This window comes from Pelophylax lessonae, assembly GCF_965119305.1.
Source record: "Pelophylax lessonae genome assembly, chromosome: 8".
Taxonomy (NCBI): Eukaryota; Metazoa; Chordata; class Amphibia; order Anura; family Ranidae; genus Pelophylax; species Pelophylax lessonae.
Window position 1 is genome coordinate 294,555,028 of NC_138775.1, and position 19,794 is coordinate 294,574,821.

General features: G+C 44.2%; 1 protein-coding gene across 1 annotated transcript in view; it reads left to right on the forward strand.

Moving 5' to 3' along the window:
- The window catches only part of ARTN (artemin), a 115,404-nt gene that overhangs the window by 91,616 nt on the left and 3,994 nt on the right, over window positions 1–19,794 (forward strand). The window contains exon 3 of the mRNA XM_082265018.1: window positions 12,458–12,522. Within this exon, the coding sequence (XP_082121144.1) occupies window positions 12,458–12,522 (65 nt within the window). The remainder of the gene's footprint in view (window positions 1–12,457; window positions 12,523–19,794) is intronic.

The following is a 19,794-nucleotide window of genomic DNA, read 5'->3' on the forward strand; positions in this document are numbered from 1 at the left end:
GCCCCACCCATTATAGGCTGGCAGCAGAAAATGACAGGAGGGGCGGAGACAAAACTATTCCCTCTGCACAAAGAGAGAGAGAGAGCAGAGCTGTGGGAGGGGCCAGCAGACTCCAACTACTAAAATAAACTACAGCAGGGGGCGGAGACAAGACCAGTCCTCCTGCACATGCAGAAAGAGCAGCAGTGGGCGGTCTTTATTACAGGAAGTCTCACAGTGGATGACTGCACAGATCTGGAAGAAATACACAAAGATCACTGAGATTCCGGAAGAACACATGAGGAATGGATTCACATGATATTGACTTATCTCCGGAGTTCAGCTTTAACCACTTGTCGACCAGCCTCTGTATTTTTACGGTGGCAGGTTGGCTCTGTCCCGCTAAACGACGTACCTATACGTCGCTTCATGGGATCGCTAGCGGGTGTGCGTGCACGCGCCCTTATTCACCACAGGGGATGCTGACCAGCGGGATCGATCCTCGTGGAGACAGAACGGCGGTCTGTCGCTGTAAACATGGCAGACCGCTGTTCTGTCAGTTATGAACATTGGGATCCTCCTATTTAGGAACACAGGTCTCTGTGTTCATGCAGCAAGCCCATCCCCCCACAGTTAGAAAGCACCCCCTAGGGACACATTTACCCTTTGATCGCCCCTGGTGTTAAACCCTTCGCTGCCAGTGTCATTATTACAGTGACAGTGCATATTTTTAGCACTGATTACTGTAGTAATGTCACTGGTCCCCCCCAAAAGTGTCAAAAATGTCAGTTAGGGGACCGATCTGTCCGCCGAAATGGCGCAGTCGCGCTAAAAATCGCAGATCACCGCCATTACTAGTAAAAAAAAAATAAATGAATAAAAATTGCATACATTTTTTTCCTCTAGTTTGTAGACGCGATAACTTTTGCGCAAACCAATCAATATACACTTATTGGGATTTTTCTTTTTACCAAAAATATGTAGCAGAATACAAATTGGCCTAAAATGATGAAAAATTTCGATTTTTTTTTTATTTATTTTTATTTTTTTGAGAATGTTATATAGCAGAAAGTGAAAAATTTATATATATTTTTTTCAGAATTGTCGCTCTTTTTTTGTTTATAGCGCAAAAAAATAAAAATCGCAGAGGTGATCAAATACCTCCAAAAGAAATCTCTATTTGTGGGAAAAAAGGACATCAATTTAATTTGGGTACAGCGTCGCACGACCGCGCAATTGTCCGTTAAAGTGACGCAGTGCCGAATCGCAAAATATGGCCTGGTCAGGAATGGGGTAAAATCTTCCGGTCATAAAGCGGTTAAAAATACGCTCATTGAGAATTTTTTTGTCAAAGACATGTAGCTAAATACATTTTGGCCTAAATATATGACAAACATTGAATATATTGGATATTTTTTAACTGTCAAAGTAGAAAAATATTGTTATTTTTTCAAAATTGTTGCATTTTTTTATTAATATCGCAAAAAATGAAAAGCCCAGAGGTGATCAAATACCACCAAAAGGAAGCTCTGTTTGTGGGAAAAAAAGGACGTAAATTTTGTTTGGGTATGGCGTTGCATGACCGCGCAATTTTCAGTTAAAGTCGCACAGTGCCAAGTTGTTATTTGTGGGCAAAAAAAGGACATCAATTTTATTTGGGTACAGCTTTTAACAATTTTAACGATTGTCCGTTAAAATAACGCAGTGCCAAATCGCAAAAAAATGGCCTGGTCATTAAGGGGGAAAATCTTCCGGTCCAGAAGTGGTTAATGCATGCCATAATGCTTATTGATACGTGTGTGCATTAACACACCACAATGGAACGTTTAGGTGTGAATGGGACCGCCCGGCTGGGAGGAGTCAGCAGTCTCGGGGGTTAGCGCTGTGCACAGAATGCAAGAAATGAATGTTGAAGATTTCAGATTTTTTTTTCACAGTGACGGAGTAAAATGAATTGTTGGTCAGTGAACTGCGGTTTCTTCTGATGAAAATCTTTGTGAATCGCAGGGAACCGCAGAGTGAAGGAAATGTGAGTCATTTATGATGATGAAATTGACCCACAAACAACCTCCACTTCTTCTATTAGTTCTCACCTTCTCTATGCTTTGTCAGTGCTGCTGATCCCCTTCAGCCCTTTTGCAGCCACATGCAACCCCAGCGACAACAGTGCAATCTGTGACAAGGTGACAACACAGGAGCACAACTGTGAGGCGGGGACAGAGCAGTGTCACCCTTAAACAACAAGGAAGGACCTTCATGGCAGGATCACCGGGGATTCTTTTAATAACAGCTGCAGATTCAAAGTGGTTGTAAAGGCACAGGGTTAAAAAAAATAAATAACCTTTCTGTATGCAGCAGCCCCCGAATACTTATTCACATATATGGCAGTACATGTTCAAGATGGCCAACTGTGTCAAAGTGATCCCTCCCTGATCCCTCTCTGTCCACCTGTGTCAAAGTGATCCCTCCCTGGCCAACTGTGTCAAAGTGATCCCTCCCTGATCCCTCTCTGTCCACCTGTGTCAAAGTGATCCCTCCCTGGCCAACTATGTCAAAGTGATCCCTCCCTGGCCAACTGTGTCAAAGTGATCCCTCCCTGGCCAACTGTGTCAAAGTGATCCCTCCCTGGCCAACTGTGTCAAAGTGATCCCTCTCTGGCCAACTGTGTCAAAGTGATCCCTCTCTGGCCAACTGTGTCTAAGTGATCCCTCTCTTGTCACCTGTGTCAACGTGATCCCTCTCTGGCCAACTGTGTCAAAGTGATCCCTCTCTGGCCAACTATGTCAAAGTGATCCATCTCTTGTCTTCTGTGTCAACGTGATCCCGTTCTGGCCAACTGTGTCAAAGTGATCCCTCTCTTGTCACCTGTGTCAACTTGATCTCTCTCTGGCCAACTATGTCATAGTGATCCCTCTCTTGTCACCTGTGTCAAAGTGATTCCTCTCTTGTCACCTGTGTCAACATGATCCCGCTCTGGCCAACTGTGTCAAAGTGATCCCTCTCTGGCCACCTGTGTCAAAGTGATCCCTCCCTGGCCACCTGTGTCAAAGTGATCCCTCCCTGGCCACCTGTGTCAAAGTGATCCCTCCCTGGCCACCTGTGTCAAAGTGATCCCTCTCTGGTCACCTCTGTCAAAGTGATCCCTCTCTTGTCACCTGTGTCAAAGTGATCCCTCTCTGGCCACCTCTGTCAAAGTGATCCCTCTCTTGTCACCTGTGTCAAAGTGATCCCTCTCTTGTCACCTGTGTCAAAGTGATCCCTCCCTGGCCATCTGTGTCAAAGTGATCCCTCCCTGGCCACCTGTGTCAAAGTGATCCCTCTCCAGCCAACTGTGTCAAAGTGATCCCTTTCTTGTCACCTGTGTCAACGTGATCTCTCTCTTGTCACCTGTGTCAACGTGATCTCTCTCTTGTCACCTGTGTCAACGTGATCTCTCTCTTGTCACCTGTGTCAACATGATCCCTCTCTGGCCACCTGTGTCAAAGTGATCCCTCTCTGGCCAACAGTGTTAAAGTGATCCCTCTCTGACCGGTTTCTACTCTAATGCATACTTGTTTATAGCATACATTAAGGCTCCATTCACACTTGTAGGACTCCAAAGTTGCGCCGACTTTGCAGTGCAATTTTCGAAAAACGTTGATGCAACTTGGATACGCCTCTGGCTTTGACCAGTGATAATGGACAACTGTTAGGCTCCATGTACACGGGACGTTGTTAAAAGTCCCTTTGAATGCTGGAATTTTTAGGATGTTTGAAACATCCGTTCGGTCGCGTTTGTACCCGCGTTTAGCGGGCGTATAGCGGCGTTTGCGGGCGTTTGCGTTTAGAAGCGTTCCTAGAGGTCAAAAAAATTATTCCCCTTTAAAATGGAAAAACGCGAACGCTAAACGTGGGTCATCGCGTTCAGACGCGTTCGGACGCGTTTGAAACGCCGGGAAACACACGTTCGAACGCAAATAATTGCGTTCTAAAAAAAGTCCCTGAACGCAACTGCCTGCAAATGACTGTAAATGACCCTGTGTACATGGACAGATAAGATATAATGTAGATGGGTTCAGGGGCTTCTGAAAAAAACGCCCAACTACTCCTAAACGGCCATTTCCAGCGTCCCGTGTACATGGAGCCTTACTCACAAGTTGCATTGTATAACATTGAGGTACGACTTTCATGCAACTTCTGAGGGATAACCATGAAGTCTAAGGCCCTTGAGTTGCATGAATTCAAACCGATTTATTGCATGAACTACCTGGAAGTTGCTGCAACTTTAAGTCACGCATACATGAATGGGTATCATTGGAAAACATAGGGAACGACTTGTCATGCGACTCTGATGTCCAATGTTGCATGACAAGTCGCACAAGTGTGAACGGGGCCTAAGAGATATACTGTATACTTCCAAAAAGTAGCTCCCCCCCCCCCCCCCCGTGTCTCTCTGCCCCATATTGGCACTATATGTATCTGAGGATTTAATCTTCCCAATCTTCTCCATGCAAAGCAAAAAATGAAAGTTCTGGCTAATGCATCCATTCTGACTTAACGGCGTCTTGTTTCAGATCAGTAACTCAAAAAGTATTAAAGCAGAGGATGGGCATGTCAGACAGGCAACCGCAGAGGCGTAACTAGAACCTTCAGGGCCCCGGTGCAAGAAACCAGGAAGGGCCCCCCGGACCCCTTCCCTTCTAGCCTGGGGCTCTTCCCACCGATCCTGGGGCCCTTTATTACAAGTTCTGCAGTGGGACCCTTTTTACAAGTTCTGCAGTGGGCCCCCTTCCTGCCATCTTGGGGCCTCCCCACGGTGGTGGAATGCCAGGGCCCGGTCGCAAGTGTGACCTTTGCAATCCTGGAAGTTCGCCCACTGGTGTCAGTAGTTTTTATTTTTTGGTATTTTAATTGTATTATTTTTTAACATTTTATTTAAATTTTTTACAATGTGACTGACTATGACTCTGTCCATTCAGAAAAGGAAGGAGCTGGTAAATTACATAATTACCGACCCCTTCCTGGTTCTCTATTGTGACACATCCCCCGCAGCAGCCGGCAGGAGAGGGGAGGGAGCACAGTGGGGGGGTCTTGCACTGTATGTATGCCATGGCAAGGGGTTCTCGGGTGTGCTGGAGGGTCTACTGATGCTGGCTGCTGGGGATCTATTGTTGCTGGAGGGGATCTATTTTTGCATGCCAATCTATTGTTGCTGGTGGAGGATTTTTTGTAACATGGGGTTAATTGTTGCTGGAAGGGATCTACTGTTTAGGGAGGGGTCTACTGTTGCTGGCTGCTGGAGAGTCCATTGATGCTTGCTGCTGGAAGATCTTTTGTTGCTGGAGGGGGTCTATTGCTGCTGGCTGCGGGGGATCTATTTTATTGCCTTTCTTGTTATTATTACCAAATTCCATACTACAAAATGATACTTGGCCATATATTCTCCAAAAGGGGCTGTACTGGGAGCTGGGTAGGGGGTGGAACCAAGGGTCAGTGCTCTGAGATGGGTAGGGGGCGGAGACACAAAGTGACTTAGAACGGTGGAGTTCCATAACCTATTCTCTGAGAAAAAAAAAAGCCCTGCGTATATATACAGTATCTCACAAAAGTAAATACACCCCTCACATTTTGTAAATATTTTCTTCTATCTTTTCATGTGACAACACTGAAGAAATGAGACTTTGCTACAATGTAAAGTAGTGAGTGTACAGCTTGTATAACAGTGTAAATTTGCTGTCCCCTCAAAATAACTCAACACACAGCCATTAATGTCTAAACCGCTGGCAACAAAAGTGTGTACACCCCAAAGTAAAAATGTCCAAATTGGGCTTAAAGTGTGAATATTTTGTGTGGCCACCATTATTTTCCAGCACTGCTTTAACCCTCTTGGGCATGGAGTTCACCAGAGCTTCACAGGTTGCCACTGGAGTCCTCTTCCCCTCCTCCATGATGACATCACAGAGCTGGTGGATGTTAGAGACCTTGCGCTCCTCCACCTTCTGTTTGAGGATGCCTCACAGATGCTCAATAGGGTTTAGGTCTGGAGACATGCTTGGCCAGTCCATCACTTGTACTGTTATACAAGCTGTACACTCACTACTTTACATTGTAGCAAAGTGTCATTTCTTCAGCGTTGTCACATGAAAAGATAGAATAAAATATTTACAAAAATGTGAGGGGTGTACTTACTTTTGTGAGATACTGTATACATTGCGGTTTGCAAGTGGTTTACCGGAATTATGGCTGAAGCTATCAGCCAAAACCCCCGTACCGTTTTTTACAGCCGGTGTTCTACCGGTAGAGGTCAGGACTCTGTGCAGGTCAGTCAAGTTCCTCCACCCCAAACTCGCTCATCCACGTCTTTATGGACCTTGCTGTGTGCACTGGTCATTTGGTGGAGGGGGGATTATGGTGTGGGGTTGTTTTTCAGGGGTTGGGTTTGGCCCCTTAGTTCCAGTAAAGGGAACTCTTAAGGCGTCAGCATACCAAGACATTTTGGACAATTTCATGCTCCCAACTTTGTGGGAAGAGTTTGGGGATGGCCCCTTCCTGTTCCAACATGACTGCACACCAGTGCACAAAGCAAGGTCCATAAAGACATGGATGAGTGAGTTTGGGGTGGAGGAACTAGACCAGCCTGCACAGAGTCCTGACCTCAACCCGATAGAACACCTTGGTGAATATTAGATCAGAAACTGCGAGCCAGGCTTTCTCATCCAACAGAATGGTGAAACATTCCCATAGACACTCCTAAACGGCCTTCCCAGAAGAGTTGAAGCTGTTATAGCTGCAAAGGGAGGGCCAACTCAATATTGAACCCTACGGACTAAGACTGGGATGCCCTTAAAGTTCATGTGTGTGTAAAGGCAGGCGTCCCAATACTTTTGGTAATATAGTGTATGTCCCAGCCTGTCCATCTCACCCGAAACCCGGCACGTCAGAGGTGTTGTCATCTGAGTTTTATATCTTTTGACCTAATTTGGGTAGAGTGTCTGGGAACCACACAGAGAATTAATCTGAATTGTATGATGACCTCTGGCAGGAGACACACAGCCAGTTATTAATAGCTGAATGACATGGACTTAGCATGGCAAACTGTATGAGAAGATGTGCTGCAGCGCTACTGCCACCTTGTGGGGAAATAGATGTTTGCAGCTCATTATATTTTGGAAATCAGTTGTAGAAATCGTGCATTTACTAAAACTGGCGCACTTAGAATCTGGTGCAGCTGTGCATGGTAGCCAATCAGCTTCTAGCTTCAGCTTATTCAATTACACTTTGATAATAAAACCTGGAAGGTGATTGGTTTCTATGCAGAGCTGCACCAAATTTGCACGCTACAGCTTTAGTAAATCAGCCCCATTGTTTCTTACCCAGTTCTCTCACCTTTACATTGAGATATGGAGCTGAGTCTTTAGTACATTACTGCTATGGGCCTTTTTATTCAGCAATAACGTTGGCGTTACTTAACCACTTAAGCCCCGGAGGATTTGGCTGCTAAAGGACCAGGGGTTTTTTTGCGATTTTTTACTGCGTGACTTTAACGGACAATTGCGCGGTCGTGCGACGCTGTACCTAAACGAATTTGACGTCCTTTTTTTCCCACAAACAGAGCTTTCTTTTGGTGGTATTTGATCACCTGTGCGATTTTTTGATCACGCGCTATAAACAAAAAAAGAGCGTAAATTTTGCAAAAATAACAATATTTTTCACATTTTTTTATATGAAATTCCCCAAAAAAAAAAGTAAAAATCAAAATTTTTTAACATTTTTCGGCCAATTTGTTTTATGCTACCTATGTTTGGTAAAAAAAATCGCAAAAAGCGTATTTTGATTGGTTTGCGCAAAAGTTATCGCGTTTACTAACAAAGAGAAAGATTTTTGTCATTTTTGGTGTTTTTTTTTTTAACGCGTAATGGCGGCGATCTGCGATTTTTTTTTCGGTACTGCGACATTGCGGCGGACAGATCGGACCCTTGACTGACATTTTTGACACTTTTGGGGTTACCAGTGACATTACTGCAGTAATCAGTGCTATACATATGCACTGTTACTGCAAAAATGACACTGGCAGGGAAGGGGTTAACTTTATTGGGAAGGGAGGGGTTAAGTGTGTCCTAGGGGCGTGCTTTCTACTGTGTAGGGACATTGCTATTGGTGTAAAAGCAAAGATCAACCGTTCTACATAGTAGAACGGTCAGATCTTTACTTTTACACAGGGAGAACTGACAGGCAGCTTGTTTACACAAGCTGCTCTGTCTTTCTCCCTTCACAGGAGCGATCGTAGTGTGGCCGGCGGACATCGAGTCCGCCGGTCACACGCACTGACTTGCCTGTGAACGAGCCGCGGCGGGCGCGCGCCTCGGCGGGCGCGCGCCCGCTCGCTATAGGCTCGCAAGTCAGTGACAGGCGAGTGACGTACCGATACGTCACTCTGCCTGGCCGGGGCTGACCGCCGCAGTATATAGTCGTGCGGCGGTCGGCAACCGGTTAAAGAAGAAAATTCAGTACAAACTGGGGTTCTAATTTCTAGGGAGAGTTTAGTCTCCCTTCCAAGCAATGTTTATAAACAATGTTACTTTGTATCTCTCTATCTCCCGTCTGATCAATGTTTATAAACAATGTTACTTTGTATCTCTCTATCTCCCGTCTGAGCAATGTTTATAAACAATGTTACTTTTCTCTTCTGATCAATGTTTATGAAGAATGCTATTTTGTATCTCTCTTCTGAACAATGTTTATAAACAATGTTACTTTGCATCTCTCTTCTGAGCAATGTTTATAAACAATGTTACTCTGTATCTCTCCTGAGCAATGTTTATAAACAATGTTACTTTGTATCTCTCTATCTCCCTTCTGATCAATGTTATAAACAATGTTACTTTGTATCTCTCTTCTGAGCAATGTTTATAAACAATGTTACTTTGCATCTCTCTATCTCCTGTCTGAGCAATGTTTATAAACAATGTTACTTTGTATCTCTCTATCTCCTGTCTGAGCAATGTTTATTGATTTAAAGGGGGCCCTAATGTAAGAGAGGATTCTAAAGAGGACCCTGACCTAAGGGTGGGGCATCTGAAGCGGACTCTGGTGTAAGGGGGGGGGGGACTCTGATGGGGACCCTGAAGTAAGGGGGGGCTCTGATGTAAGGGGGAATTTGATGGGGATCCCAATGCAAGGAGAAGGACTGTAATAGGGACCCTGATGTAAAGGGGACTCTGATGGGAACCCGGATGCAAAAGGAGAATTCTGATGACCCTGATTTAAGGTGAAGGACTGTGATGGGCACCCTGATGTAGGAGGGACTCTGATGGGAATCCTAATGTAAAGGAGACTATAATGGAGACCCTAATGTAAGGGAGGATTCTGATGAGGACCCTGACCTAAGGGTGGGGCGTCTGAAGCAGACTCTGATGTAAGGGGGAGGGGGACTCTGATGGGGACCCTGAAGTAAGGGGGGGACTCTGATGTAAGGGGGGAACTAATGGGGATCCCAATGCAAGGAGAAGGACTGTGATGAGGACCCTGATGTAGGAGGGACTCTGATAGGGACCCTGATGTAAAGGGGACTCTGATGGAGACCCAGATGCAAAAGGAGAATTCTGATGACCCTGATTTAGGGTGAAGGACTGTAATTGGGCACCCTGATGTAGGAGGGACACTGATGGGGATCCTGATGTAAAGGAGACTATAATGGGGACCCTAATGTAAGGGAGGATTCTGATGAGCACCCTGACTTAAGGGGGTCCTCTGATGTAAGGGGGGACTCTGATATAAGGGGTACTCTGATGGGGACCCTGATGTAAAGGGGACTCTGATGGGGACCCCGATGTAAAGGGAGGATTCTGATGACCCTGATGTAAAAGGAGACTCGTCTATTTATAAAGCTGATTTTTTTTTTTCAGTTGAAAAATATTTGCAAAATTTAGTTTGGCCCTTTGACTGATTAAAGGACAATTGTTGCCCTTTAAACTTACCAAATTCACCTGAACCCAACATTTACCTCTCCGCTGACTCCAATGCATCTCATCAAACTGTAGAAAGGTAATCATCTGATATGGGGAAGCTGAGATTGTGAACTCTGTATCACCCGTCCTTTTATAAAAGCCTGGAGAATGTTCTAGAGGAAGCGGGGAGGTGGGCGGAGGTCAGAACTGGTGGCCTTGTGTTTTCCGTCTATGTAATGTGTACCGAGCGATCTTCCAAAACCCCGACCTGGAGGCTTCCCAAAGCCACTATAAACACGGCTCTTCTATCGGACTCTTCTCTCCGGGGCCACGTGGACGGCTCCGTCTTGTTCTGACAGGTCTCTCTATACAAAGATCTGAGCACAAACATTTCCCCGGATTCCAGGGAAAGCATTGAAGGCTTTTCTCCTTTGTGAGCCGCGTGTCCCGACACGTCTCCCTCTCTGCCGCAAATTTGTCCACACCGAAATATGAGCGCCGCAATTCCTGTGTACATCGCCTCGTATTTCCTATCTGCATCACGTGACCCCGACATCCCTCCTAACAGCAATAGGCTTGTGAGTGACAGCTACTCTGTACGGAGAGATCTGGGGTCTATTAACCACTTCTGGGCCGGAAGGATTTGCCCCCTTAATGACCAGACCATATTTTGCGATTCGGCACTGCGTTATTTTAACGGACAATTGCGTGGTCGTGCGACGCTGTACCTAAATAAAATTGATGTCTTTTTTTCCCACAAACAGAGCTTTCTTTTGGTGGTATTTGATCACCTGTGCGATTTTTATTTCTTGCGCTATAAACAAAGAAAGAGCGACAATTCTGAAAAAAAAAAAAAACAATATTTTTCACATTCTGCTATATAACATTCCCCCCCCAAAAAAAAAAAAATTAAATAATCAAAATTTTTTAACATTTTAGGCCAATTTGTTTTCTGCTTACATAATTTTGGTAAAAAAAAAAAAATCGCAATAAGTTTGTTTTGATTGGTTTGCGCAAAAGTTATCGCATCTACTAACTACGGGAAAGATTTATGACATTTTTATTGTTTTTTTTTACTAGTAATGGCGGCGATCTGTGATTTTTTTGCAGGATTGCGGCGGACAGATCGGATTTATTTTTTGCGCTATAAACAAAAAAAGAGCAACAATTCTGAAAAAAAAAAAAAAACCAATATTTTTCACATTCTGCTATATAACATTCCCCAAAAAAAAGTAAAAATCTACATTTATTTTAACATTTTAGGCCAATTTGTATTCTGCTACATGTTTTTGGTAAAAACAATCGCAATAAGCGTATTTTGATTGGTTTACGCAAAAGTTATAACATCTACAAACTCTGGGAAAGATTTATGTCATTTTTATTGTTTTTTTTTTACTAGTAATGGCGGCGATCTGCGATTTTTTTTTTTTTTGCGGGACTGCGATATTGTGGCGGACAGATCGGACCCCTAACTGACATTTGACACTTTTGGGGGGACCAGTGACATTACTACAGTAATCAGTGCTATACATATGCACTGTTACTGTAGTAATGACACTGGCGGGGAAGGGGTTAACACAGTAAGTGATCTAGGGGTTAAATGTGTACCTAGGGGAGTGATTCTTACTGTATGTGGGCGTGGCTTGTGAAATGATCATAGAGACCTGTGATCCTACATAGAAGTTTCCAACAGTTGACATTTCTTCTCTCTCAGCGGGGAACGATCGCAGGTGTCAGACGGCAATCGGAGCCTCCTGCCCCGTGCATCGGAGTCCCTGCTGACGAGCGGGGGTGGGAGCGCACTGCCGGTGGGGCGATGCTGGCGCATGACCGACGTATACCTACGTCGGTTCGCGCAGGAGGGCCGCCCTGCCGCAGTATAACTGCAGCGGGCGGTCGGGAAGTGATTAAACCCCAAACCCCTCCTCTACCCTAAAAGCATCTAAATACACCAAGATCCGTGTGTTCAGACGCTTTGGCCATTTAAAAATGGCGCTGTGTACCTCCAGGTAACCCAAAGTGACGTCACTTCCTGTTTCCTGTACCGCAGAGGTCATCAGGCCAGGGACCTTCTGGTCCTCCAGGATCTCTATGGTAGGATGGCCGAATCAACCCCTCCCACAGCCTGTAAAAATAAATCCAGCGGTTAATTAGCTGCTAGGATGGCTCTTACAAAAAAAAATGCGGCCACCATCTTTAACCTCTTCAGCCCCCGAAGATTCACCCCCCCCCCCTCAATCTCCTTGCAGCGCCCCCCACCTCATATGAAACCACAGTGTCCCTCCTGCCCACCCCTTGTCCCAGCCCTGCTCAGCAGGACAGAGAAGGACTCGGAGACCACCATGAAATAATTGCTTAATTGGACTTTAATCTGAATTATCTGGAGAGTTTGCATGGTTTCCTATGACATTGCCGGTCCTTTTTATGACTGATATAAGAAGGACTTGGCTGTGATAGATGAACATTGTTGTTGGATGGAGCTTTGAGTCTGAGCAGCTTTGCCGTTCCCAGTAGGCAGTGCTTCTGATAACATCTTTCCCTTTCTTCTCCAGACAGGACCAAGCCGTTCATGGGAAGAGGATCCCTCTGTGTGACATCCCCGTCCTGGAGCTGTAAGGTGAGTCCATATCTGGTCCAATCCAGAATTTATAGAAATACATCAGAAGGTACCGACATGAGAGTCCCAACCGCCCAATCGGCATCATTGGGTGTATTTCCATTTATGAGCGTTCGATAAATCACAGCCAGCTTTATCTGATAAATGTATGTTTAATTAGATCAGATAAAATTCCAATCTAATTAAAGTGTGTGGTGTCCTTAAATGATCTAAGAGGATGCTTTACAGTCGCCTTTCTTAACCTTTTTATACTGGTGGAACCATGACATCACTTTCAGGTCACTGGGAATTCCTCCTAAAATTCATTCTGTAGAGGTCAGTGGGAAGAATGTCCCTTACATTGGTGGTCAGTGGGAAGAATGTCCCTTACATTGGTGGTCAGTGGGAAGAATGTCCCTTACATTGGTGGTCAGTGGGAAGAATGCTCCTTACATTGGGGGTCAGTGGGAAGAATGTTCTTTACATTGGAGGTCAGTGGGAAGAATGTCCCTTACATTGGTGATCAGTGGGAAGAATGTCCCTTACATTGGTGGACAGTGGGAAGAATGTCCCTTACATTGGTGGTCAGTGGGAAGAATGTCCCTTACATTGGTGGTCAGTGGGAAGAATGCTCCTTACATTGGGGGTCAGTGGGAAGAATGCTCTTTACATTGGAGGTCAGTGGGAAGAATGTCCCTTACATTGGTGGTCAGTGGGAAGAATGTCCCTTACATCGGTGGTCAGTGGGAAGAATGTCCCTTACATTGGTGGTAAGTGGGAAGAATGTTCCTTACATTGGTGGTCAGTGGGAAGAATGTCCCTTACATTAGTGGTCAGTGGGAAGAATGTCCCTTACATTGGTGGTCAGTGGGAAGAATGTCCCTTACATTGGAGGTCAGTGGGAAGAATGCCCCTTACATTGGTGGTCAGTGGGAAGAATGTCCCTTACATTGCAGGTCAGTGGGAAGAATGCCCCTTACATTGGAGGTCAGTGGGAAGAATGTCCCTTACATTGCAGTTCAGTGGGAAGAATGTCCCTTACATTGGTGGTCAGTGGGAAGAATGTCTCTTACATTGGTGGTCAGTGGGAAGAATGTCTCTTACATTGGTGGTCAGTGGGAAGAATGCTCCTTAAATTTGTGGTCAGTGCTCCTTACATTGGCTGGGGGGGATCCTGTAGCAGAGAATAATATATAATACATAGAATGCATTAAGGTAAAAACCTTGAGGCTCTGGGACCACTTTTTAAAGCATCTTTTTATGTGGCCTCACTACATAGGGAGAGCAGAAAATGGAGTCAGCAATTCTGCAGTCCACAATCAGATCTTCTGCACTGTAGCAGCATGCACAGGCTCCCACGTCTTTCAGTGCAATCCACACTGGAGCTTTGGTCTAGGGGCAGACAGAGCCATTCTGCCTGTATACGCCTGCCTACTCCTGTATTACAAGATTACCAATGCAACAGGTTTCATGGGCTATCCCCCCTTTGTCAAGCCTAGCGATCTCAGGGATGGCATATGTCAGTGATGGCAAACCTTGGCACCCCAGATGTTTTGGAACTACATTTCCCATGATGCTCATGTAGTTGAGTTCATGGGAATTTTGTTTCCTAAACATCTGGGGCGCCAAGGTTCGCCATCACTGGCATATGTAGACTTCCATAGATACTTGAACAATCTAACATTTTAACAATTGAATCTGCAAAGAACCTTAGTAAGGATTATTAGCAACAATCTTGTTACAATGTTCAACATAAAAGTTATACAATATTATAATGCAGCTGACTGTAATTATACTGTATTAAAAGGAAAAAAAAAACATTGGTTGGAATCCAACAACACCATATAAAGGAAATATATATATAAACTACCCCAATACAAAGGAAATATAAAAACCATTATAAAATCCTCCTTTCTCTGGAAATACATGTGCGCAAATTCTCTTTTAGAAAGCAATAAATGTTTTATAACCCATATTACGTTCATTGCTGTCTAAAAGAGTTCATGCAGAGGAGAATTTTATAATGGATTTTATATTTCTTTTTTTATATCTCCTTTATAAGGTGTAATAATGTTTGCTGTTTGGCTACAGCTCTGACGTGGATTACGTTGAGAAAAGCTTGTGTGACATCTCTCCCAAATCTGATTCTACAGTATGATGGGAGGCCCCACGTCAGGCACCATTTTTTTTGCGCATATGATGAGAGGTCCCACATTCAGCACTATTTTCTTGCACAGATGAGGGGTCCCCACATTAGCTGCCATTTTGTTGCACATACAGTATAAAGTGTCCCAATACTTTTGGCAATATAGTGTATATATAAATATAAACAACATATTAAAAGTGCATCACTTGATAACAAAGACAAGGAGGGTACCCCCAATTGTTTAGGACTGTAAATGCCACTAAACACTGAAAAAAGTATACACTGGAGTATTAAAAAATATCAAATTTTATTTATACACAAAAAAAAAAAGAAAAAATTATTAAATGTACAATAAATGCAAGCAATGAATGACTGGATATACAACAGAATTAAAATTGCATGCAAGAACAGACCATCCTCAGCACAGAAGACTCCTAGGTACAGCTGGTGGAGAGAACCGGACAGGATCCTACGCGTTTCGGGTGTAATACCCTTCTTCAGGGATCAACCAGAGTTCAAAACACTAATTGTGCCAAGAGGAGTCCTCATATAGAGAGAAATGGGCTGTCAGTTAAAACGGTAATATACCGAAAGAGGAGTGCAGAGTCTCCCATATATATAGTTCACTGGATAAGGAAAGAAGATAAAAGAGGGCAACCGAACAGAGTGCCCATGAGCGCCACAGTGATCCACAATTGGTCCAAAGAGGTCCTTATATGGGTATGTGGGCCAGTGTCAGGTACCTGTTATAGATGAGTATTTTGCATGGCTAGAGGTCAACAGAGTAAGGTAGGGGTATCAGTCCAATATATGGAGTATTCCAAAGATGGAGGTCTGTAGCCTCCTGTGGGAGATGGCGGCCTCTGCTGTGGCGCTCATGGGCACTCTGTTCGGGTTGCCATCTTTTATCTTCTTTCCTTATCCAGTGAACTATATATATGGGAGACTCGGCACTCCTCTTTCGGTATATTACCGCTTTAATTGACAGCCCATTTCTCTCTATGTGAGGACTCCTCTTGGCACAATTAGTGTTTTGAACTCTGGTTGACCCCTGAAGAAGGGTATTACACCCGAAACGCGTAGGGTCCTGTCCGGTTCTCTCCACCAGCTGTACCTAGGAGTTTTCTGTGCTGAGGATGGTCTGTTCTTGCATGCAATTTTAATTCTGTTGTATATCCAGTCATTCATTGCTTGGAATATGCATTTATTGTACATTTAATAATTTTCTTTTTTGTGTATAAATAAAATTTGATATTTTTTAATACTCCAGTATATACTTTTTTCAGTGTTTAGTAGCATTTACAGTCCCAAACAATTGGGGGTACCCTCCTTGTCTCTATTTACCGGGATGATGGCCACTAACACTGGGTATTAGGTGATACGATCCAATATCCCACTTGATAACAAAATTCATATATTATAATCATGTAGAAAAAAATATTGGGATGAAAGGACCACATACAGCGAGGGGAAAAAAGTATTTGATCCCCTGCTGATTATGTATGTTTGCCCACTGACAAAGAAACGATCAGTCTGTAATTTTATTGGGTGGTTTATTTTACCAGTGAGAGACAAAATAACAACAGAAATATCCAGAAAAACGCATTTCAAAAAAGTTATAAATTGATTTGCATTTTAATGAGTGAAATAAGTATTTGATCCGCCTATCAATCAGCAAGATTTCTGTCTCCCAGGTGTATTCTATAGAGATAGCAAGCTGAGATTAGGAGGACTCTCTTAAAGGGAGTGCTCCTAATCTCAGCTTGTCACCTGAATAAAATACACCTGTCCACAGAAGCAATCAATCAGATTCCAATCTATCCACCATTTCAAAAAAGTTATAAATTGATTTGCATTTTAATGAGTGAAATAAGTATTTGATCCCCCTATCAATCAGCAATATTTCCAGCTCCCAGATGTCTTCTATACAGGTAATGGGCTAAGATTAGGAGGACTCTCTTAGAGTTCACACTACCGAGATCAGAAAGTCGTCCCATGAAGGAGCAACTTTTTAGCGTGACTTTAGCGCGACTTTGAAGAGACTTAAATGATAGGCAACTTTGTCTGTGGGGAATGCCTGAGTAATCTTTTTCTACTTCCTGGAAAGTCTGATCGCAGTCGCTTGAAAATAGATAAGGATCCGATTTAGAGGCGACTCCTATTGAAGTCTATGTGCACAAGTCGGATAGAGGTCGTCTTGAAGTAGTACAGGAACCTTTTCTGAAGTCGGAGCGACTTCAGTAGTGCATATTAAGACGGCTCTCATTCATTTACATTGAATTTGTAATGACAAGCGACTTGGGGCGACTTGAGGTCACACAAGTCGCGTCCCAAGTCGGAGTAGTGTGAACTGGGTCTTATAGGGAGTGCTCCTAATCTCAGCTTGTTACCTGTAAAAAAGACACCTGTCCACAGAAGCAATCAATCAGATTCCAATCTCTCCACCATGGCCAAGACCAAAGAGCTGTCCAAGGATGTCAGGGAGAAGATTGTAGACCTACACAAGGCTGGAATGGGCTACAAGACCATCGCCAAGCAGCTTGGTGAGAGGGTGACAACAGTTGGTGCGATTATTCCCAAATGGAAGAAACACAAAATAACTGTCAGTCTCCCTCGGTCTGGGGCTCCATGGAAGATCTCACCTCGTGGAGTTTCATTAATCATGAGAATGGTGAGGAATCAGCCCAGAACTACACGGGAGAATCTTGTCAATGATCTCAAGGCAGCTGGGACCATAGTCACCAAGAAAACAATTGGTAACACTACGCTGTGAAGGACTGAAATCCTGCAGCGCCCGCAAGGGCCCCCTGCTGAAGAAATCACATGAATAGGCCCATCTGAAGTTTGCTAATGAACATCTGAATGATTCAGAGGAGAACTGGGTGAAAGTGTTGTGATCAGATGAAACCAAAATTGAGCTCTTTGGCATCAACTCAGCTCGTTTGGAAGAGAAGGAATGCTGTCTATGACCCCAAGAACACCATCCCCCACCGTCAAACATGGAGGTGGAAACATTATGCTTTAGGGGTGTTTTTCTGCTAATGGGACAGCACAACTTCACTGCATCAAAGGGGTTATGGACAAGGCCATGTACCCTCAAATCTTGGGTGTGAACCTCCTTCCCTCAGCCTTCCCTCAACCAGAGCATTAAAAATGGGTCATGGATGGGTATTCCAGCATGACAATGACCCAAAACACACGGCCAAGGCAACAAAGGAGTGGCTCAAGAAGAAGCACATTAAGGTCCTGAAGTGGCCTAGCCAGTCTCCAGACCTTCATCCCATAGAAAATATGTGGAGGGAGCTGAAGGTTTGAGTTACCAAACCTCAGCCTCAAAACCTTAATGACTTGGAGAGGATCTGCAAAGAGGAGTGGGACAAAATCCCTCCTGAGATGTGTGCAAACCTGGTGGCCAACTACAAGAAACGTCTGACCTCTGTGATGGCCAACAAGGATTTTTTCCACCAACTACTAAGTCACGTTTTGCGAAGGGGTCAAATACTTATTTCACTCATTAAAATGCAAATCAATTTATAACTTTTTTGAAATGCATTTTTCTGGATATTTTTGTTGTTTTTCTGTCTCTCGCTGGTAAAATAAATCTACTAAAATTATAGACTGATCAGTGGGCAAATGTACAAAATCAGCAGGGGATCACATACTTTTTCCCTCACTGTATGATGAGGGGCCCCACGTTGGACACCATTTTATTGCGCATATGAGGAGAGGCCTCATGTTTGGCACCATTTCATTGTGCATATAATGAGAGGCCCCATGTCGGGCACCAAGTTTTGTTGCACATATAAGGAGAAGCCCCATGTTGGGTGCCATGTTTTAGTTGCATATATGATGAGAGGCCCCATGTTAGCCACCATTTTGTTGCACATATGAGGAGAAGCCCCATGTTGAGTGCCAAGTTTTGTTGCACATATGAGGAGAAGCCCCACGTTGGGTGCCATTTTTTTGCACATATGGTGAGAGGCCACACATTGGGCACCATTTTGTTGCACATATGATGAAAGGCACCACGTTGGGTACTATTTTGTTGCATATATGATGAGAAGCCCTTGTTGGGTGCCATTTTGTTGCACATATGATGAGAGGCCCCACGCTGGGTATCATTTTGTTGCACAGATAATGAGAGGCCCCACGTGTGGCACCATTTTGTTGCACATATGATAAGAGGCCCCACGTTGGGTACTATTTTGTTGCATATATGATGAGAAGCCCTTGGTGGGCGCCATTTTGTTGCACAAATGATGAAAGGCCCCACGTCGGGTACTATTTTGTTGCAAATATGATGAGAAGCCCTTGTTGGGTGCCATTTTGTTGCACAAATGATGAAAGGCCCCACGTCGGGTACTATTTTGTTGCATATATGATGAGAAGCCCTTGTTGGGTGCCATTTTGTTGCACAAATGATGAAAGGCCCTACGTTGGGTACTATTTTGTTGCATATATGATGAGAAGCCCTTGGTGGGCGCCATTTTGTTGCACAAATGATGAAAGGCCCTACGTTGGGTACTATTTTGTTGCATATATGATGAGAAGCGCTTGTTGGGTGCCATTTTGTTGCACATATGATGAGAGGCCCCATGTAGAGCCCCATTTTTTTGCACATTTAATGAGAGCCCCTATTGAGCACCATTTTGTTGCACATGTGATGAGAGGCCCCACGTAGAGCACCATTTTGTTGCACATTTAATGAGAGCCCCTATTGAGCACCATTTTGTTGCATATATGAGGAGAGGCCCCTATTGGGCACCATTTTGTTTCACATGTGATGAGAGACCCCTATCAGGCACTATTATATTGCAAATATAATGAGAGACCCCCCATTACGCACCATTTTGTTGTGTATATTGTGGGGATTCACTCGGTGGTAGGCGTGGATGACCCCTTTGGGGGGTGCGTTTACACAGTGAGATAGCTGAGAAGTGGTTGCAAACAACAGTTTGGTTTATTCATGCATTTTTCTTCACCAGACTGCAAGCGTCAAAACATCAAAATAAAAATAAAACACAAAATAAATCCTTGCCACTGTGGGCGGCTACCTTCTCACACAGGAACCTACCTAATAGTCTGTCCCCAACCTACTGTTGGGCAGACTTGGCTGATCATACAGCAGACTCTCAATAGTCCATGTT